Source organism: Erpetoichthys calabaricus, chromosome 4, assembly GCF_900747795.2.
Source record: "Erpetoichthys calabaricus chromosome 4, fErpCal1.3, whole genome shotgun sequence".
Lineage (NCBI taxonomy): Eukaryota > Metazoa > Chordata > Cladistia > Polypteriformes > Polypteridae > Erpetoichthys > Erpetoichthys calabaricus.
In genome coordinates, this window is record NC_041397.2 from 216,773,111 (window position 1) to 216,792,477 (window position 19,367).

The 19,367-nt window shown below is 37.0% G+C and overlaps 1 protein-coding gene across 1 annotated transcript in view; it reads right to left on the minus strand.

Annotated features, from left to right (window-relative positions):
• Positions 1-19,367, minus strand: part of gab2 (GRB2-associated binding protein 2) — a 225,731-nt gene that overhangs the window by 36,813 nt on the left and 169,551 nt on the right. The window contains exon 3 of the mRNA XM_028800303.2: positions 12,400-12,640. Coding sequence (XP_028656136.2) covers positions 12,400-12,640 — 241 coding nt within the window. The remainder of the gene's footprint in view (positions 1-12,399; positions 12,641-19,367) is intronic.

Consider the following 19,367-nt stretch of genomic DNA (forward strand, 5'->3'; position numbering starts at 1 on the left):
TTCTTTGATACAGACCGTTATGCTTCATTACATACATTTTTCGCACGCACCTGTGATGATGACTATAAAAAAACCTTGTTTTCTGATATAGGAGTTTGAAAGGTTCAAACTAAACAAGCAACAGCTTTGCATTATTTGAACAGGCAGAAAAATGAACCAGAAATAAAAATCAATAATTAGTACAAAAGAATTACTTTTATTTAAATGCTTTTCACCTAAAGTGTATGCATCAAATGTAAAAAGAGCAGCATTACTCTCAACTGATTACAGAAAATACAGTAAATCCTTGCTATCCACGGATTCCATTCCCGTGGATTCACTTGTCCACTATTTTAAAAGTGAAACCCACTTCACAACACTAGCAGTCTATTTGCACCTATCTAAGCATAAAGATCTTGCTGTGCACCACAGGATGGAGCATGGACAGAAATCAAGGGGTTTGTATAATAAGAATTGACTGTTAATTAAAACTAGCCTGGTATCTTGCACATGGTTTATGAAGGTCTGTGACTAGAGAAGGGGGTTGGTTAGAAGCTTTTGACTTGGCTGTTCATGTACTCTACCTGCTCAGCCAAAGAAATCACACTAGAAAAACAGGGGCTCACCTACTTGCAACTTGAGCCCATGTAATTAAAATTAAACAATTTTTTGCAAGGTGGATTAAATACAATATATCTATCATCAAGTCTTTCTCTTAAGTCAGTATTCCCCTTTCTCTTACTCTGTGACACTCTACACATCCACCAGATTATTTTCATTTGTTTTTTCAAGGTATGTTTCATATTGTATCTTCAACAGCCACACCTTACTGAAACAGAGCATACCACTTTAGAGAGTGTCAGAGAGGTTCCCTTAGAAGTCAGAATGGGGGAAATTCTTTCACATGCCTCTCATCCTTGATATTGTTGTTGTGCCTGATAATCTGCCTGGCAATATCTAAATTTATTACTTACTACATGAGCATTCTGCACCCCTTTTTCACAATTTCTACAAACAAAGGTTGCATTTGCCACCTGTAGACTAACCTTCACACCACTGTATTTTCTATGTGCCCACTTCCAAAAGCCCAGGTGTTAAATTAAGTTTCTCTACTACCTCACTGCATGGCCATGAGCTCACCGCTTCTACAACTCTATGCCTCCAGCTATCACCTTAGTGTTTAATGCATTTACATTTGTCGTATTTCACTTCCAAACTAGCCTTTCATTCCAGTACGTTAAGCAAATTATGTCCTTTTTGACTAAGGAAAAATAAATATTCAGGCTGCAGTATCCTTTGATGGAAGTAAAAAAAAATACCGAGAGCACAAGCTCACCAATAGCGCTCAGCATAGCATATAAACAGGTTACCCACAAAACTAGTCAACAATAGCAAGTTTAAAACTACATACTAACATATTAATGCATCTGAACCCTTGTGACACATATAAGCTTGAACAGTTTTCTTCTGAATCACTTAAGACATTTTTGGTTAAAGCAAAATGGAAAATAAGAAAACCAGCATATGATTCAAAACCTTTCTTCCTCAAATTTATACAGCATGTATGTAATGGTTTTGGATACTTTTCAATGACAAGTAAATGTATGCTTTACCTTTTGCCCCAGTGTTGGACTTTTTTGATTTAGTCAGAGTTCAAACATGGCAAAAGAATTCAAACAAAAAAAGATGTCAGAGCACAGAAAAAAAACATAACTTTTGCTGTTAGCAACATTGTAATATTTTCTGATAGAGGAAATGTTATAACCATTTTGCGGTTACCTATATGCCCAGTTTTAACATGACTTAGCATTAATTTACAAATATTAAGAATTTAGTACGACTGCCAAACACTGTCTTGGATGGCTTATATGTAATTCATTTTTTCACTATTCTTTACCATTAAGAGATGTATTTTTGAAAATGTTGGAATGCTTTTGGCAGACACACTTCATGTGCTCCCAGCTCTTAAAACAACGACAAGCGACAAGCAGAACACGCAGCTCGCCAGCAGCAGCAGATGATCCGACTGCACCTCCTTAGCGTGCATTCAGCCCCAACACCCCCTTCACAACGCGAGTGGCAGAGACACAAAGTGGCAAAAGGACAGCTGCTGTACAGGCTTTTAAATGATCGACACGCAGCGCGACAAGCAGAGCACGCAGTTTACCAGTAGCAGCAGCAAGAGAGTGGCTGTTTCCAACTGCATCTCCTTAGCATGCTTTCAGCACCCCCCTTCACAAACCGAGCAACGTTATATGTCCCACAAGAAAGAGATTTAACCACGCCAAATATTGTTTTTACAAAAGTTTTAAAGTAAAAGTGAAAATAATGCATATGTAACAATTCCCATGAAAATAATCTCTTTAAACCCGGGGGTGGGCGAGCAAAGAGAGCAGGGAGCGGAGCCCCCTAGCACTACTATAAAAATACGTTTTTTCAGCTAAAAAATTATACAAAATTGACATGGTTTATTCATTTTTAGTTTTCTATCATTAACTAACTCTGCTTATTGAGATAAAATGTTTGTTAACAAATATTGCTTTTGGCCTACAATATCTTAATAATGCAATTTTTACTTTAACATGGAGGGTTTAAATGAATGGGACAGAAATGGAATATTTCTAAAATGAACACATTAAGTAAACGTGTGAGCTTCACATCCAATGCAGAAGCTTTAAAACGGCTGCAAATAATGAAATAATGAATAACTGGTATTGCCTTAAAGCAAAAAAGCAGCTGGAGGAAGTACTGTAAAGTTCATTGTATTTCAACATGTTTTCAGCAATACATTGCTGAGAATGTGTAATTTTGTGTTTTACTATTTCTAAATCAGTGCAAATAAAAAGAAAAATGCCTGAAGCTTTAATTTAGAACTGTTTATGTTATGACGTTACCAAGACTGTGAGGTATGCATCCAGATGTGTGTTACATCATTACTATAATATGCCTCTGAAGAAAAGATTTCTGAGAAATCTATACCACAATCCTCTTGACCTTTGCGCATTGGAGAATTAAGAAAATAGGCACACCCTGAAAATAATCATTTTCCTCCTCCTCAAGTGGGACAAATGAAGTATCGAAGTCAAATGTCTCATGAGATTAAACTCTTGTCAATGATAACATACAACCCCAAAATATCTAAAAAATCAATTGTTTGCAGTTAATATTGTTTATTCTTTAACTAATCTGCAGTTTCCAAAATGTATTTTATACTATAATGCAGCAATGCAAATGATGCCAGATCTCAAAAGAGCACAATCAGGATTAGGATTAGATCAATCCAAGGTAAACTTTAGCATTCTATAGTGGGAAATTAATTTGGTCATGTCTATTCACCAATCCACATAAGGGATGTTACATACAGTAGATGATACAAGACAATCAGAAAGGAAAAAAAATAAATCACAAAAGAAATGCTCACTTAAATAAAAAAAACACACAAAAAGTTAATTAATCTTTTGATCTAGTCAAACTTAAGATTCTTGTCTGAGCAGCTCTTTACCATTAAAAAGCCTAAGCTGAAGGAACAAATGATCACTAATATTATTTCTCATCTGCATTTCATGATTCTGTCTCTGCAAAAAACAGAATTAACAGTGCAATCAAAGGGTAAAAACACAAGAGATCTGACAAATGAGAGGACACCATTCAGTCCATCAAGCCTGTTTGTTTAGCTAAAAGCTAAGCTGTCCCATTTTCCCATCCACACACTTTTTAAAGGTTCTCAAGATTTCTGCTTCAAAAACACGTCTCAGCAGTTTGTTCCAGATTCACAGAACGTTTTGCACAAAAAAGGGCTTGCTGAGTTCAGTCTGAAATTGACTTATTTTTTAATTTCCACTAGCGTCCTCAAGTACGTGATACTGCTAAGTTGAAATAATTCTGCTGGATCTACTTTATCAATGCCTTTGTCAATTTTAAAAACCTGGATTAGGTCCTCACATAGTCTCCTGTCCTTGAGAATAAACTGGTTTCATTTTTTGAGTCTGTCAGAGTATAACATATCCTTAAGTCCTGTGATGTATTTGGTTGCTGTGCACAGCTTTAAGTGTCTTTCTTTTAGTGTGGTGACCATAACTACACACAGTACTCCAAATGAAATTTCACTAGTGCATTATAAAGTTTGAGCGATTATAACAGTTTTTACGATATAACCTATGATTTTATTTGTCTTTTTAATTGCTTCAGCACATTGCTTAGATGATGAAAATGCTGTTTCAATGTAAAACCCAATATACTTCTCAGAGGTTGCTTCCTGTAGGACAATGTCGTTCATCTTGTATTTATAACTAACCAGTCAGTCAGTCAGTCATTGTCCAACCCGCTATATCCTAACTACAGGGTCACGGGGGTCTGCTGGAGCCAATCCCAGCCAGCACAGGGCGCAAGGCAGGAACAACTCCCCGGGCAGGGCGCCAGCCCACCTCAGGTAACTAACCAGTAACCCTGCGATTCTCGAAAGAATCGCAAATCCAAGAATGGCAATCACTTTCTGTTCCCTCCGATATTTGGAGGAATGCAATATCATGGAGGGTGGGTGCGTCCTGGAACATTTTTCATGTAATTAAATAAACATATTTGTACTAAAGCGGTTTCTTTTGGAGCTGTGACTCATCTGGTTCTGGTGTTTCAGAAGCGCGTTGTAGACGCTTTCGTTTATTGTTTTTATCCATGCAGTCTCTTTTTTGTTTTTCTATGGCTGTGTCGTCAGCTAGAAGTCGTTTGCTGACGGCGGAGGATTCGTGTGCTGAAGTGACCATGGCGGCAGATCCGGGCATGGAGGGCTACATCACTAAACGAAGGTGGTATATGCGGTGGTGTGGGCGGTCACGTTCGGGCGGCTGTACAACCTGGTGTGCACGCTTTACCTCAGGTTTAGTTCACAGGTCGTAGCCATACGGGCTCGTTTTTGTATTTCTAATCCTTGAGCGGTTTCTTTTTGGAGCCGTGACTCCTTTGCCTGTGCTGTTTCAGAAGCGCGTTGTGGGTGCCTTCGTTCATTGTTTTTATCCATACGGGCTCGTTTTTGTATTTCCGTTAGTTGAGCTCTTTCATTTTGGAGCTGTGACATGTTTGCTTCTAGTGTTTCTGAAGCTGGTTGTAGGAGCCTCCGTGTATTGTCTTTATCCATGCGGTCTCGTCTTTGTTGTTGTGTGGTTGTGTTGTTAGGTAGAAGTCGTTTACTGTTAGGAATCATAATCCAACTTATTTTTAATACTGAATTACCGTTATGTGATTAAAATATGCCACACTGACTGCTGGCACAGTGGATTAGAGCAAGTTTAGTATACAGTTTGTGTTGTTTGGGCGCCACGAACTGACTCTGGGAAGTATGGGCTCGGTTTTGTACTACTAATCGTTGAGCTCTTTCCATTTGGAGCCGTGACTCCTTTGCCTCTGCTGTGTCAGAAGCACATTGTCGGCGCTTTACTGTTAGGAATCATAATTCAACTTACTTTTAATACTGAATTACCGTTATGTGATTCAAATATGCCACAGAGACTGCTGGCACAGTGGATTAGAGCAAGTTTAGTTTACAGGTTGTGTTGTTTGGGCGCCACCTACTGACTCTGGGAAGCCGCTGGGTTTGACTCTGGGGCGCTGAGGCGCAGTGCACATGCGCTTTGGTGCATCTGCCGTCCGTGCATAAATTAAACTGTGGTTTAGTAATACAGATGTTCAATTTGCCCACGTGTACCACTTTGTACCTTTCTACATTAAACTATATTAAGTATAAATTAAGTGTTTTCCTTGTTTGAAGCATGTTTAATTTTTTTGCATGGCTCCTCAGTGTCTGCCATTGCTCCAGTTTTAGTGTCATCTGCAAATTTCACAAGATTACTAACTATACTGGAATCTATGTCATTAACATAAATCAGAGATTCAATCACGCTTGTCAGAATAAGGTCTGTAAGTAGCACGGCCACAGACATCTGATGAAACTCCAATCTTCTGCTTGCCATTTTATTTGTGTTTTGCAGTTTTAAATGTTTACAAAAAACAACATCAGATGAAATAGTAGAACACTCTGCAAAAACAGTTACACAGAAATTCGTAGTACTAGGGTGTTGTACCGTGTTAGCCATTATGAATGTAGAGAAAAGCCAAGCAAAATGATTGATTACATCTTGCCTGAAGAAGGGGCCTGAGTTGCCTCGAAAGCTTGCATATTGTAATCTTTTTAGTTAGCCAATAAAAGGTGTCATTTTGCTTGGCTTTTCTCTACAGAAATTCGTAAAATACAATAGGTAAGACTGAAAACATTTACCTTAAGTACGAAAGATAACTGTTTTTGAAATTCTTTAACCATAGTAAGGGCACAATCAAAAAAAAAAAGTCTATTCTTTCAAATGAATAATGTAGCAAATACTAATAACTTAGCCATTCTCTTCCTCTTTGAATGGCATTCAAGGTTTGACACCTTTTTTGTGGTTACATGCTAGCACTTCAATCTTGGATCTTTTTTTTAATACAGCATTCATTAAAAAGAGCTTGCTCAGAGAAGCATGATAAATAGTGAAGTGCAAACTTGATGGAAATCAATTCACAGTGAGTTTGGCGATATTATGCATATGTTCAGAAAGTTTGCCAAACTCTGCAAAATGTGACTTGTTTTGAGTAGATTATAATGGTCCAATGGTCTTTTAACACTAGAATTACCAGAGCCTATGAAAAAACTCGTAGATTTATCCCACCTTAAATCGCTTCTCACCTCTCCGTCTCTGTCTTTCCTCCTGTAAATGTGTGGATAAGCAGCAAACAGCAAGCAGCCTGCTATCACATCCCCAGCACAGTTTTCTCAGCTCAAGTCTGTTTACCTGCGTGTCAGTTACTTAGAGTTGTATAGAGTGAGAAGTCAAGCAAAATGACACCTTTTATAAATACTATATCGTTATTTGGAACACTTGCATTTCACGTGTGTTTCGTGTCTACAACGATCTATGTAAACACATCATTAAAACAGAAACGTTTTTCATGTTTTAGTAATAATTGACAAAATGTAGACATGAAGTGTATAATGTGTGAAGCCTGAATTCCAAATATCAAAGAAACACTTTCACAAAAGGTACAAATATAACAGAACAAGTGCACTTCTATTCAAGAATATAACTGCAGAAAAACAACCCGCGTTAGAGTGTGACATTGACACGCATTTGCTACGATCGCTTTGGTGGTGCAACGGTATCAGCTGTTGACTGGTAATCTAAACTTCACGGGTTCGATCTCGGACGAGTGCATTTTGAGAAGTGAGCTGCACATATTCTTATTATTTTAGAATAAAAACATACATTTGATTCCAGTCTGTAACAGCCGGTGTAATTTATGATACTTGTAAAGGTTTTAGCTTTGTTTTTTTTTTTAAATTCAGTTTTATTCTCTCAGCCGCGTTCACGATCCCAACACCCCCCCAACCCCCGCCCACATTTGACATTGCTGTTTTCACATAGACGCACTATAATAGAGGTCAACTCAGATCACGATGACGGTTCTACATCGGAGCAAGAATGCACGTTGCACTTTTGCCATCGCTGTACTTTGTATATGTACATGGGAAGCTCTGCACTCTACTTCTGACTTTACGCTGTAGGAAGTAAGTAAATAAATAAAGGTAAATAGGTAAATAACATTCGATCTGGCTCTTACATACAAAGTACAGCGATGGCAGCTTCCACCTGCAGCTATAGACTCTTCAGTACGCAAGCGACTCTACACGCTAGTGTTTAGATCTGGACGGTGTATGTGCCCGAGAAAAAAGTCTAACTGCATTCTTGTACCATTGCTTGCGTACTAAAGTGTCAGCAGGCACTTTTTCGTGGCATTAGACGTATTTTTTGAGCATGCCCTCTGCACTCTACTTGTGACTTTACGCTGTAGGAAGTAAGTAAATAACTCAAGGTAAATAACACTCGATCTGGCTCTTATGTAAGTAACATATAAATGTTAATATTTTGGGCACATGCACCGTCCTGTAGAGTCACTTGCGTACTGAAGAGTCTATAGCTGCAGGTGGAAGCTGCCGTCGCTGTACTTTGTATGTAAGAGCCAGATAGAAATGTTATTTACCTATTTACCTTTATTTATTTACTTACTTCCTACAGCATAAAGTCACAAGTAGTGTGCAGAGCTTCCCATGTACATATACAAAGTACAGCGATGGCAAAAGTGCATTCTTGCTCCGATGTGATTTGGTAGGGTGGTGGGTTTGGGGGGGTGGGGGGAGCTGTTAGGATTGTGAACGCAACTGAGAGAATAAAACTGAATAAAAAAAAAAAAAACAAAGCTAACCTTTACAAGTATCATAAATTACACCGGCTGTTACAGACTGGAATCAAATGTATGTTTTTATTCTAAAATAATAAGAATACGTGCAGCTCACTTCTGAAAACGAACTCGTACGGGATCGAACCCGTGAAGTTTAGATTACCAGTCAATAGCTGATACCGTTGCGCCACCAAAGCGATCGTAGCAAATGCGTGCCAATGTCGCACACTAACGAGGGTTGTTTTTCTGCAGTTATATTCTTGAATAGAAGCGCACTTGTTCTGTTATATTTGTACCTTTTGTGAAAGTGTTTCTTTGATATTTGGAATTCAGGCTTCACACATTATACACTTCATGTCTACATTTTGTCAATTATTACTAAAACATGAAAAACGTTTCTGTTTTAATGATGTGTTTACATAGATCGTTGTAGACAAAGAACACATATGAAATGCAAGTGTTCCAAATAACGATATAGTATTTATAAAAGGTGTCATTTTGCTTGACTTCTCACTCTATACAACTCTAAGTAACTGACACACAGGTAAACAGACTTGAGCTGAGAAAGCTGTGCGGGGACAAAAGACAGAGATGGAGAAGTGAAAAGCGATTTAAGGTGGGACGGATCTACCAGTTTTTTCGTAGGCTCTGGTAATTCTAGTGTTAAGGGTTCATGAGGGCTAGGAAAATGACTGCTAGGCTATGCTGAACCAATTATTGTGGCAAAAAATGTGATCTGAGCTGTAAGGCAGCAGTGCTAACCACTGCATCATTGTGCGTCAAACAACAAAAGACATAGGCAGAACAAGTGCCACAAACAAAATACAAGAAATGGCCACAAACTAGCAATAAGTTAATAAAATATAGATCGCTTACCTCACAGAGTTCAAATCTTAAGACATACATTGGGCATGTCACAAAGCGGCAGCTTGGCACTATATTGATGCATTGTTTGAAGTCCCAGCTCTAGGTGCAGTTGAAATGTCTATTGTTTCCTATATATCTGTGCAGATGCTTCACACTTTTTCTTCCATCAAGAAGAATGAAGCATGTTGTAAGCAGTAATAAATATTTTGTTATCATTATATACCAGGACCTCCTCTATTTTCTGAAGAGGGGAAGGTTCCTTTAGGGGCTTGTTTTGAGATCACAGCTGGATGCATGGCTAATTATGCACACAAATTTGCCATGCAGTGCTGCACTGCCAGTGCACATTGATCAGTGATAGATAGATAGATAGATAGATAGATAGATAGATAGATAGATAGATAGATAGATAGATAGATAGATAGATAGATAGATAGATAGATAGATAGATAGATAGATAGAGTTATGTTTCCAGGGCAGTACTCATTATACTTAACTAAAGTACATCTCAAATGGAAATAATGCAGTTTTTTCTTTTTTTTTTTTAAAGCTACCATTGAAATACCATTGAAATAAGGTTCATGGTAAACAAGACTATTGCCCAAATAAAGGCAAATAGTATTTGAAATTTGAAATATACAATTTATGATAAATGTGCCAATTTGCAAGAATGTGTTATACACCAAAATTTTGCTTATTGCTACTTTCCTACCACAAAGAAGGAGTATACATTTTGTAGAAGTCAGACAGACAATGACAAGCTTTGTATCAGTGCGAAGGGAAAAACAAGATATCAGATATACAGTACATATCTACAAGAGATTGTAGAATTCAAGACATATAAATAAGTAATTAGGTAAAAACTAGATATACATGTTCAAATCAACATAATTTCTGCGATATATAAAATACAGTTATGCACACTGTATACAGCCAGATGCACTTTAAAAAGTAATTATAAACACAGTTAACTGTTTATGTATTTTTATGTTGGAGATATGTACATCCATTGCTTGATTTGAAATCCTAATTACATTTGAAGCTCATTAAGTTATATGTGTCAAGAACAGACAAAGACAAAAGGACAATTACAGAAGAATTAGTAGTGAAGTGAGTAGTTTTTTTTTTTTTGCAGGAATCAGACTACTCAGTTACTTCAGATATCACCTCATTGTTGCTAGGACCACTACAAGACCAGAGGATTCCATTTACATACTGTACAAATGTTACACTACACAACTGGAGAAACCTAGAGTTTCAGGAGTTTTTAAACTGACTATTTAACACACATTCTGAATGTTCAGGCAGCAGAAATACTAGTCAGAATGAGAAACAGTGCCTAAACAGTATGTTCTATAAATAGTTATCCATGTACCACAAAGGTGGTCTGAAAGGCACTATTGGTAAAGGACGTGCAAAACTAAACATTTTCTAGAAAAACAAAACCTGACAAATTTGCAAGCATCTTTTCATGAAATGCAGTGTTTTCATCTAGCAATTTACTGTAGAAAGTACAGTAAAAAATAGTAACGGGTCTTGTTATTGAGAATTATTGTTCTGAAAAATGCACAGATAAGCACCTGTTCATTATGAAACACATGTAGTGCTTTATCAGTGGCATTCACATGTACTGTTTAACATTTTTCATAAATCACTTTGAAAGCCTAAACAAAAAGATGCAAATTACGTCTAGTGTTAACATCATATGAAAATATTTGCTCACAGAGACTAAACTAATCCAGAACCTTGCACTGGAAGGTATTAAAGTGATTAATTACTACAGTTCAAGTTTTACATTTCATGGCATCCAAAAACTTCCTATGCATTGGTCTGTAAAACGGAATGAATAATGACTGGCATAACAGACTAGCAGAATTGCTATTTCTCCCTCACCTTCAAACACTCTGGGAGGTACAGGACAAATAACAACTTGAAATTACATTAATAGCAGATGGCATAAAGAAAAAAAATCTCAAAATTTTAAATACTGTATGTAGTTCTACTGGATATATTTATTTAGCCAATGTAGTTGTAACAATCACATTTATACAATTTGCTGTCTTATAGATGTTAAAGCTCATATTTTAATACTTTAACAAATAAGATGCACCAATGTTTTACAGGGGTGAAATATTGATTAGAACTGCAAATTTATAAAAAAAGGCAAGAATATTAAAAAATATTCTGTGCCCAGCCTGTAGGCATTTTTACCAAAGATGGACTTTTTTACGTAAAAAGCAGGAAGAATTCAAAACACTGAAATTAAAATGCACAACTCATAAAAGTGTCTATAAGTAGTGGTTCCCAAACTCAGTCCTGGGGACCCACTGTGGCTGCAGGGTTTTGTTCCAACCAACATCTGTATTGAATTGGACGCCTAATTAAGTGAGCTGTTATTTTCCAGTTTCTGTGTTTTGGAGTCAATGAATAAAGCACAAAGGTTAGTTTGGTAAATTTTTACTAAAATGTACTAAGCAGTTATACAGGAATAATGTAGTGTTTGTTTGTTTTTTTTTTAACTTTACTTTTTAGCAACATTTTCATCCTGATTTTCATTCTGCTTTCCCAGGTGTTCTGATTATTTAAGCTTATATTTACTATTTAGTGAATCTGACACTGAAGTAGTTGCAGCCTTTCCTTATTCAGTGCTGTTTGCCCATGAATCTGCTCTGCTTGTTTTTAATGTCTTTGTTTAGATACAATGAAGGGGGCAAACTACAAAGAAGAAGGGCAAAAAAGGAAAAGAACAAAAAAAAGTTAAGTATTTAAAACTATTACAAAAACAGAACTATCTTATAAAAGTAAAAAGCTTTTCTTATTCCAGAATAAGAGAAGAGAAAAAAGACCAGTTAATTAAATGAGATCAATTATTATCAATTACTATCACTGATTGTGAGTCTAGTTGGAACAAAACCCTGCAGACACAGTGAGACCCCAGTACAAAGTTTGGGAACCACTGGTCTATAGACTTCTATTCTTTACTCCAACCCTTATTTCAAAGACGCCAAAATATACCAGTGTTTTAATTTTGGTCTTCAAGTAGCAATCTAAGCTTTTGTTTTTAAGAGTAAAATCCATGTAAAAACATGATGATGTCAAAAAACATCTTCTAACATGGAGAGAGATAGAAGAAAAACACATAAAAGTCAAGCTACTAGACTTAATGTGTACATTGGTATGGAATGGTACTTTTTATTGGTATTTTTAGGTTGAGTATTTGTTTTTGTCTCAGAATTCAGAGGACAAATAATATTTTCATTAAACTGTAAATTATGTCACTGAATGTCTTACCGTGAGTTTTCATTTTTTCTGCTAATGCACTGATGTAGAAAAAGATAGTCTTGGGGTGCACTGCTAGAGAGTGAGGGCTGTGAATGGCGAATGGGCGTCTCAAACGTGAAGAGGACAGGCTGACTGGAATGGGAAGGTGCGGAAGACTTCCGTTCTCCAAAATGTGACACAGGAGAGGCCATCATATCCGCTGGCATCGACCGTGGGCCATGGCTTAAAGTTGTCACGGATCTAACAGCATCTACATTAAAAACAAGAAACATAGATTTAAAAAAAATCTAAAAACTGACTAAATAAATGTATTGCATTTATTAAAAACGGACATATATATTTATCATGAAAAATTCTATCCACAGTTTATTTCTGAATATTGACTAAAGTTAACACTGATCATTGTACAAATTTACTAAATTACTGCTGCTTCTGCACAATAAAAAAAACAACTGAAAATAATAAAGAAATATAATGGGTTGCAGCACTGTTGACACATTTAAACATGCTATGGATGGAATTGCTTCAAGATGGGGTACTAAATTTCTTTTGGATGCTGAATGACTCAAACCCTATGTGCCTTTTGCACAAAATATAGCAAACAATACAATTTCAAGAAAGACGATGGTAGAGGAAAACTGTCACAATCCATAAGTTTAAACAGAAAAACACTGGAAATGTAAAAAAAGGTTAAACAAGCACGTTATTTCGAAAGCTACCAATGATTTATTAGTGAGTATATAGAACGTATGGAAGAAGTCAAAAAGAAAAAAAAAAATCAAAAAATGGGAGCATCATTAAACCAGAGAAAACCAGGATTAAAGTCAAAAGATGAGAAATGGCCAGTACAAAAATACAAAATAGTTTTTATGCAGCAGTTTCAATGGTGCTATAAGCAATATGAAGGGTAGTGGGCAGACAGGGGGTTAAAAAAAACAGACAGTGCTTAACTTTAAATGTCTGTTGAAGTCAACAAGCAGAAGAAGGCCACCTGCTCATTCAGGACAGGCCATCCAAGCAGACACACAGGAATGGAACAGCTGCCATTTGCATAGATATTTGGGAGCACTGCCAGCTAAACAGAAACACTAGATCACAAAACACACACAAGAAGTGGCCAGAATGCCAGTATGAATATATGGCAATGCCATCCCAGCTATCTTAAAAAATGTGACTTCTCAAATGTCTTAACAGAGCAATATAAAGATAATAGGAAAAGTAGTCCAAAATAAAGAAAACCAATGGACAAAATTTAAGAAAGGGTTAAAAACACTCCCTAAATTCCCAATATCCTGGCAATGCCATATTAAAGATTTCACGTTCAGATTCAAGAAACACTTGATAGTTTTTTACACTGCTGTTTAAGTTCAAGTTTACTGACATATGTACACAGTACAATGAAATTCTTACTTGCATGTCTCCTCAGAGCAGTGACAATAATACAATACAAACAAAAACACATACATATGCAAAAAGGTATAAATAGCATAAAAATATATGTATACAATTATATGCAATATATATTTGCAAGTATTTCTCTCTCGCAGTTCTTATGATTGGATGTTCAATATCTTTAAGTTCTATTGATACAAACTGTCTTACATGAGTTTTTGCCAATGGTCCTGTACTACATGAAAGAAGGTGTTTTTTTATTTTCTTTAACAATAACTTGTACTCTGCAAAAAATTATAAAATCATATGGAAATTTCAAAATGTGTTTCATCCTCACTAAAAATACACTTAACTGCTAAATAAAACATTTTTCTTTTTAAAGAGAAATTTACTTAGAGCTCATAACGGTTGATTGTTAAGAAACGCTATCCATCCTCCTTGTGACACCATTCGGTATATTATGTAAAAATTGATTTCACTCTGTCACACTTATAATTTCAATAAGCATTTCATATACTCTATGAAACAAGTATGTACATAGGTTTATTGTCCATATTAGGACATGGAAAAAATATAACAATTGGATAACAATACAAATTAAAAAGCAGGCTATTAGGAAAAATTGAACACAACTTCATCTCTCCCCAAAGTGAAAAATATGGCATATTCACATTCTATTTATATCTGCTGAACAGAATGTGTTCATAAGGATACATGAATAAACTGGAGAGTATTAAACATGGCAATTCATGAGTATTGTAGCGAGTGATAGAATGCACAGGGGTGTTTGGCATGGGACAAAAGCAAGGTCTAGTAAAGCCCTAAAGGAAAAGGAGAAGTAAGCACTGGCACAAAAACATGCTTTGTTATTCTCAGGGCTAAAGGAATGACACCATCAGGGAGTGGTGCATGTTCCTCGTGTTCTTAGAGCTAAAGAACTGCATGACAAAATAAGAGTTGCATGAGAAAGAGGGTAAAGCATGGAATAAAATGGCAGTGGTGGTCTCCTCCACACCAGAGGGCACTCGGCTACAACACAGGATAGGTGGAAAGATACAGTTACTTAGAAAAGGAAGGCAACTGCAGAGCTGCCTTGGAGATGTGTCTTTTTGAAGCCCATGGAACACTCATGAATACTAGGATACCACTGTCTGCTATGTGAAGCTATGACTAGACTAGAAGTTACCCAGAGTTTGGGTTTGGTGGTTTAAAGTCAATCCATTCTCAGACTTATGTTGACAATGGACTGGAAGGGAATGCTTGAATGATGGAAGGGAGAGGAGACTAGAGAGAATGAGATAGAAGGTGATTACATGCAAGGGATACTCTGAGGTAGGCATGTGGGCAAGCTAGCCCATCAGAGAAGCAGTGGGGTTGTAATTACTTTATTTTGCACTTTGGGTTCCTTGTTTTGGTGTATCCCTCCTTTACACTTATTCTTCTGAAATAAACCCTTGTGTTTTGTATACTTGGCACCGTTTTAAATTTCAGAACTGCTACAAGAGTGCATTCAATTGTTCAATAACCAGTTTCTTTTGCCAAAAAAATTTGCATCAGGAGTATCGGTGCTTTCCTCTAGAGCAGACTTTTGTACAGAAAAGATACCTAGTCACTGCTGATTTCTGTATTTATCAACATGCATGATTTGCATTTAGACATACACTTCCTGGTTCAAACTATACAAAGGTGTTTCACTAATTATGAGAGTAAAACTTGATGCTCCTAAGGGAATATTTAATTAGCAGGATCTTTTTTCTACAAGAAAAATGTTTGAAAAGGAGAAATACAGTGCTTAGAATTATGCATGTCTCAAATAACCTACACAAGGGCAGTGCTTTGTCTGCCCAGATACAACAAAAATAAAAATTACACTAGGATGGTGTTGTTGATCTATTTCAGACTTATCTGACAAACCCAGTTATGTGGCACAAATCATCTAGCTTTCATGTTCAGGAGATGACAGCTCTGATTCAAAGGAGCACTGTTTATCAGTTTACACAACACAGAGCAAGTACAGTAACTGGCCTCAGAACAGAGAAAAAGGCTGTTTGGATGAGCTTTAATCATTTCATTGTTAGCTATGTGTGTATGTGTGCCATACCAGAGGCTAAAGATAACACCACTGTATCTCAGTATATAATGCAGTAAAAGCTCTCGTCTCCCTTAGGGAAGCCAATCCATTGGCAGACACATTGATTTTTCAAGAATAAATTACCATCACACTCCCTTCGATGGGAAAGCATTAGGCCAGAAAGCCGAAACAGATTGGCATCATTAGTGCTGAGAATTAAATCCCTTATGGCCCCAGAAATACACATCAAAATATGTCTGTTGAACCAAGCTACAACAATAAAATGTGGCTTCCACTTTAGAGAGTACATGTATTGGATGTGTTCCCCACCCCCCCCAAGGAAAAAACAGAGTACTGGCGGTTCTAATGTTTAACCACTAGAGGGCAGATTAATTACAGAAATTTAGGTGCTTGAAATGTGATCACAGAGACAAAAATAACAAATAACGTGAACCCACTGAGTTTTATAGTGGAACACTATACCTTATTGCTAATAAAAATCTTCATTATGCATTGAATTTTTGTCACATTAGTATTGCTGGCACCATTTTAAACACAGTGGCCAGAGCAGACTGCACTTGCTAAGGAGACTCAGGTCTTTTGATGTGTGCAGCAAGCAACTGGAAATGTTATATCAGTCCATAGTAGCCAGTTTGGTGTTTTATGCTGTGATCTCCTAAGGAAGGAACCTGAGCTCAAAATAGGCACAATGCCTGAATAAACATATTAGGAAAGCCCAGGCCATCAGAAGAAAAAAAAACATGGACACATTGTTGTAGAAAAAGAGGATGGTGGCAAGACTGGATGCCATCATGAGAAATCCCCTCCATGAGGCACTCTCTTGAAGCACTTTTAGGCACAGGCTCATTCTACCACAGTGTGCCAAGAAGGGTCTCTGGGGCCTTTTCTGCCCAGTGCTATCAGGAATTTCAATGCTTCCTCCTGGGGCACTTGTTAAGTTAAGTTTATTTTGAAATGCAATTTTGAAACATCTGAACAATTATGTTTAGTTAGTTATATTTATTTTTATTTTCATATCGATTGATTGGCTGTATAATTTGTCCTGTAAGTCTGTATCCTTGTTTTTATGTTTCTGTTGCTGTATGCATGTGAATTTCCCCTTGGGATTAATAAAGTTTATCTAATCTAATATTTAAGAATTTTTTTTAACATTCATCCACATACACTATACCTTGAAAAGTTAGTAGAAACCAATCTTACCATAAAATTGAACATGATGAGGAGCATCATAGTGTCAATAAGCTAAAAGAGAAACACTTAAGACTGACAGTTCCTGAACATACATTTTGCTGAAGTGGTGAGCAGACAGCTAAAGGATAAGACTGCTGTAATGTTATAAAATATTTAGTTGTATATTATTGCATTTTTTAAGACACAAAGGACAAAGGACTGGTGGCTTTAAAGTTATAATAGAAAAAATAAAGACCCTTTAACAGAAAAGTATTCAATTACAGTAAAGATTAAACATAAATGACATCTCAACTGCACTCTCAGCAAATTGATATTGTGGCTGATTAACTGGCTAGCCACACTGTTGTTCTTAAATTCATGCTTTGACGTCAGGCCAGAAAGGAACATCTACAAAGAGAATTCAGGGTGCGGAAAAACTCATCATTATAAACATGTACTTGCATAAATTGTTTTGATGAATGTTTTTAAAATATAAATACCTCCTAGGCATCAATAATAAATAGATCAGAAAAAGTGTACAAATAATAAGGGTCATTTTATATAAAAGCATAAACCACATTCTACGTTGCTTTCAACATTTTTTTTATTTAGAAATGCTTGCATTAAACTGTGGCGTTAATTGTACAATTTTATTATTACACTGTTTACTTACCACTGCACTTGCCACCTCTATCTATCCATCCAACCATATACTGAACCTGCTTATTTCAAAATTGTGTTTGCTTTCCTGGTAACATCAGGTGCAAATCAGGGCTCGATACCAAGTACAATATGCGTTGCAGGCCGCACTCTTAAACATACGCCCTATTCATTAATAAAGGAACAATTTAGACTTGCTAAATAACATACGGAACTTTAGGATATGAAAGAAAAACCAGGTCTATGCAGATAAAAAGCCCCCACAGACATGGGGGGAACATACAAACTCGATGAAGATTTGCACCCAGTGTCCGAGCACTGTGAGGTAGAAAAACCATCCCCATAATCGTGATTAGCACAACTCTACAAAATATCAATGTATAATTAAAACTAAAATTCTTTTAAAAAAATTTCATAAAGGTAATCAATTTTTCATTTCAGAATGCATTTGCTTCTTTCAAAAAAAAAAGAAAAGGTTAAAAGGCTAAGAGGGGTCATATAGCATCTGACAAATATCAGTTCAGGAAATCCTGGTTTCACATTTCTCAAATTAACATCTCTCTATAGTATTGCACTGTAGATGTTTCAAGGTAAGGTCCCTTTTTTACCTTGGTTGTAATGCTTGTACTACTAGGATATCACAGTTTTACCTTTAAGCAGCCAAACAAAATTAAATACTTTCTCTTCCACTGGCTAACTAAAGAATATCTAAGAATAATGCCCCGTACTTACTGTAGATTTATCCTGCCACCAGGAGAATAAACATCACAGCATCCCACAAATGTCAGGGACATCTAGGTGCTTTTATTTTTATCAAGCAAAAATTACATTTTGAAAGGCTGTGGTGATTGATACTGATTTTGTTTGTTAGGTACACTTACTAACATAGTGGTCAAAGCTTTCAAATGTGCTGTTTTTAATGTTTCCCCTCCTCGAACCGCCACTTTATCGTGGTGGAGGGGTTTGCGTGTCCCAGTGATCCTAGGAGCTCTGTTGTCCGGGGCTTTATGGCCCTGGTAGGGCCACCCAAGGCAAACTGGTCATAGGTGAGGGATGAGACAAAGTGCAGTTCAACACAACCTCCTATGATGAAAAAAAAATTTGGACGGCATTTTCCCTCGCCCGGACGTGGGTCACTGGGGCCCCCCTCTGGAGCCAGGCCAGGAGGTGGGGCTCGATGGCAAGCACCTGGTGGCCGGGCTTGCACCCATGGGGCTCGGCCCGAAGAGGCAATGTGGGTCCCCCTTCCCATGGTCTCACCACCTATGGGAGGGGCCAAGGAGGTCAGCTGCAGTGTGAGTTGGGTGGTGGCCGAAGGCGGGGACCTTGGCGGTCCGATCCTTGGCTACAGAAGCTGACTCTTGGGACGTGGAATGTCACCTCTCTGAAGGGGAAGGAGCCTGAGCTTGTGCACGAGGACCTCGAATAAGTGGAAGAGGATGGATGGATGTTTTTCATGAGAATATTCAGATTTAAAATAAATGAATAAACATGCAAATTAAGGTTAGCTTTAAAAGATTACAATGGATATTATAATAACATTTACAATAATTTATTTAGAAGTAAGAAACCACTTTACAAATGTAAGTGCCAAGGAGGATGGATGGGCTTCCTGGCTGGGAAGGACGGTGATATCTTGCCCAGCCAGGAGGACATAAAGGAA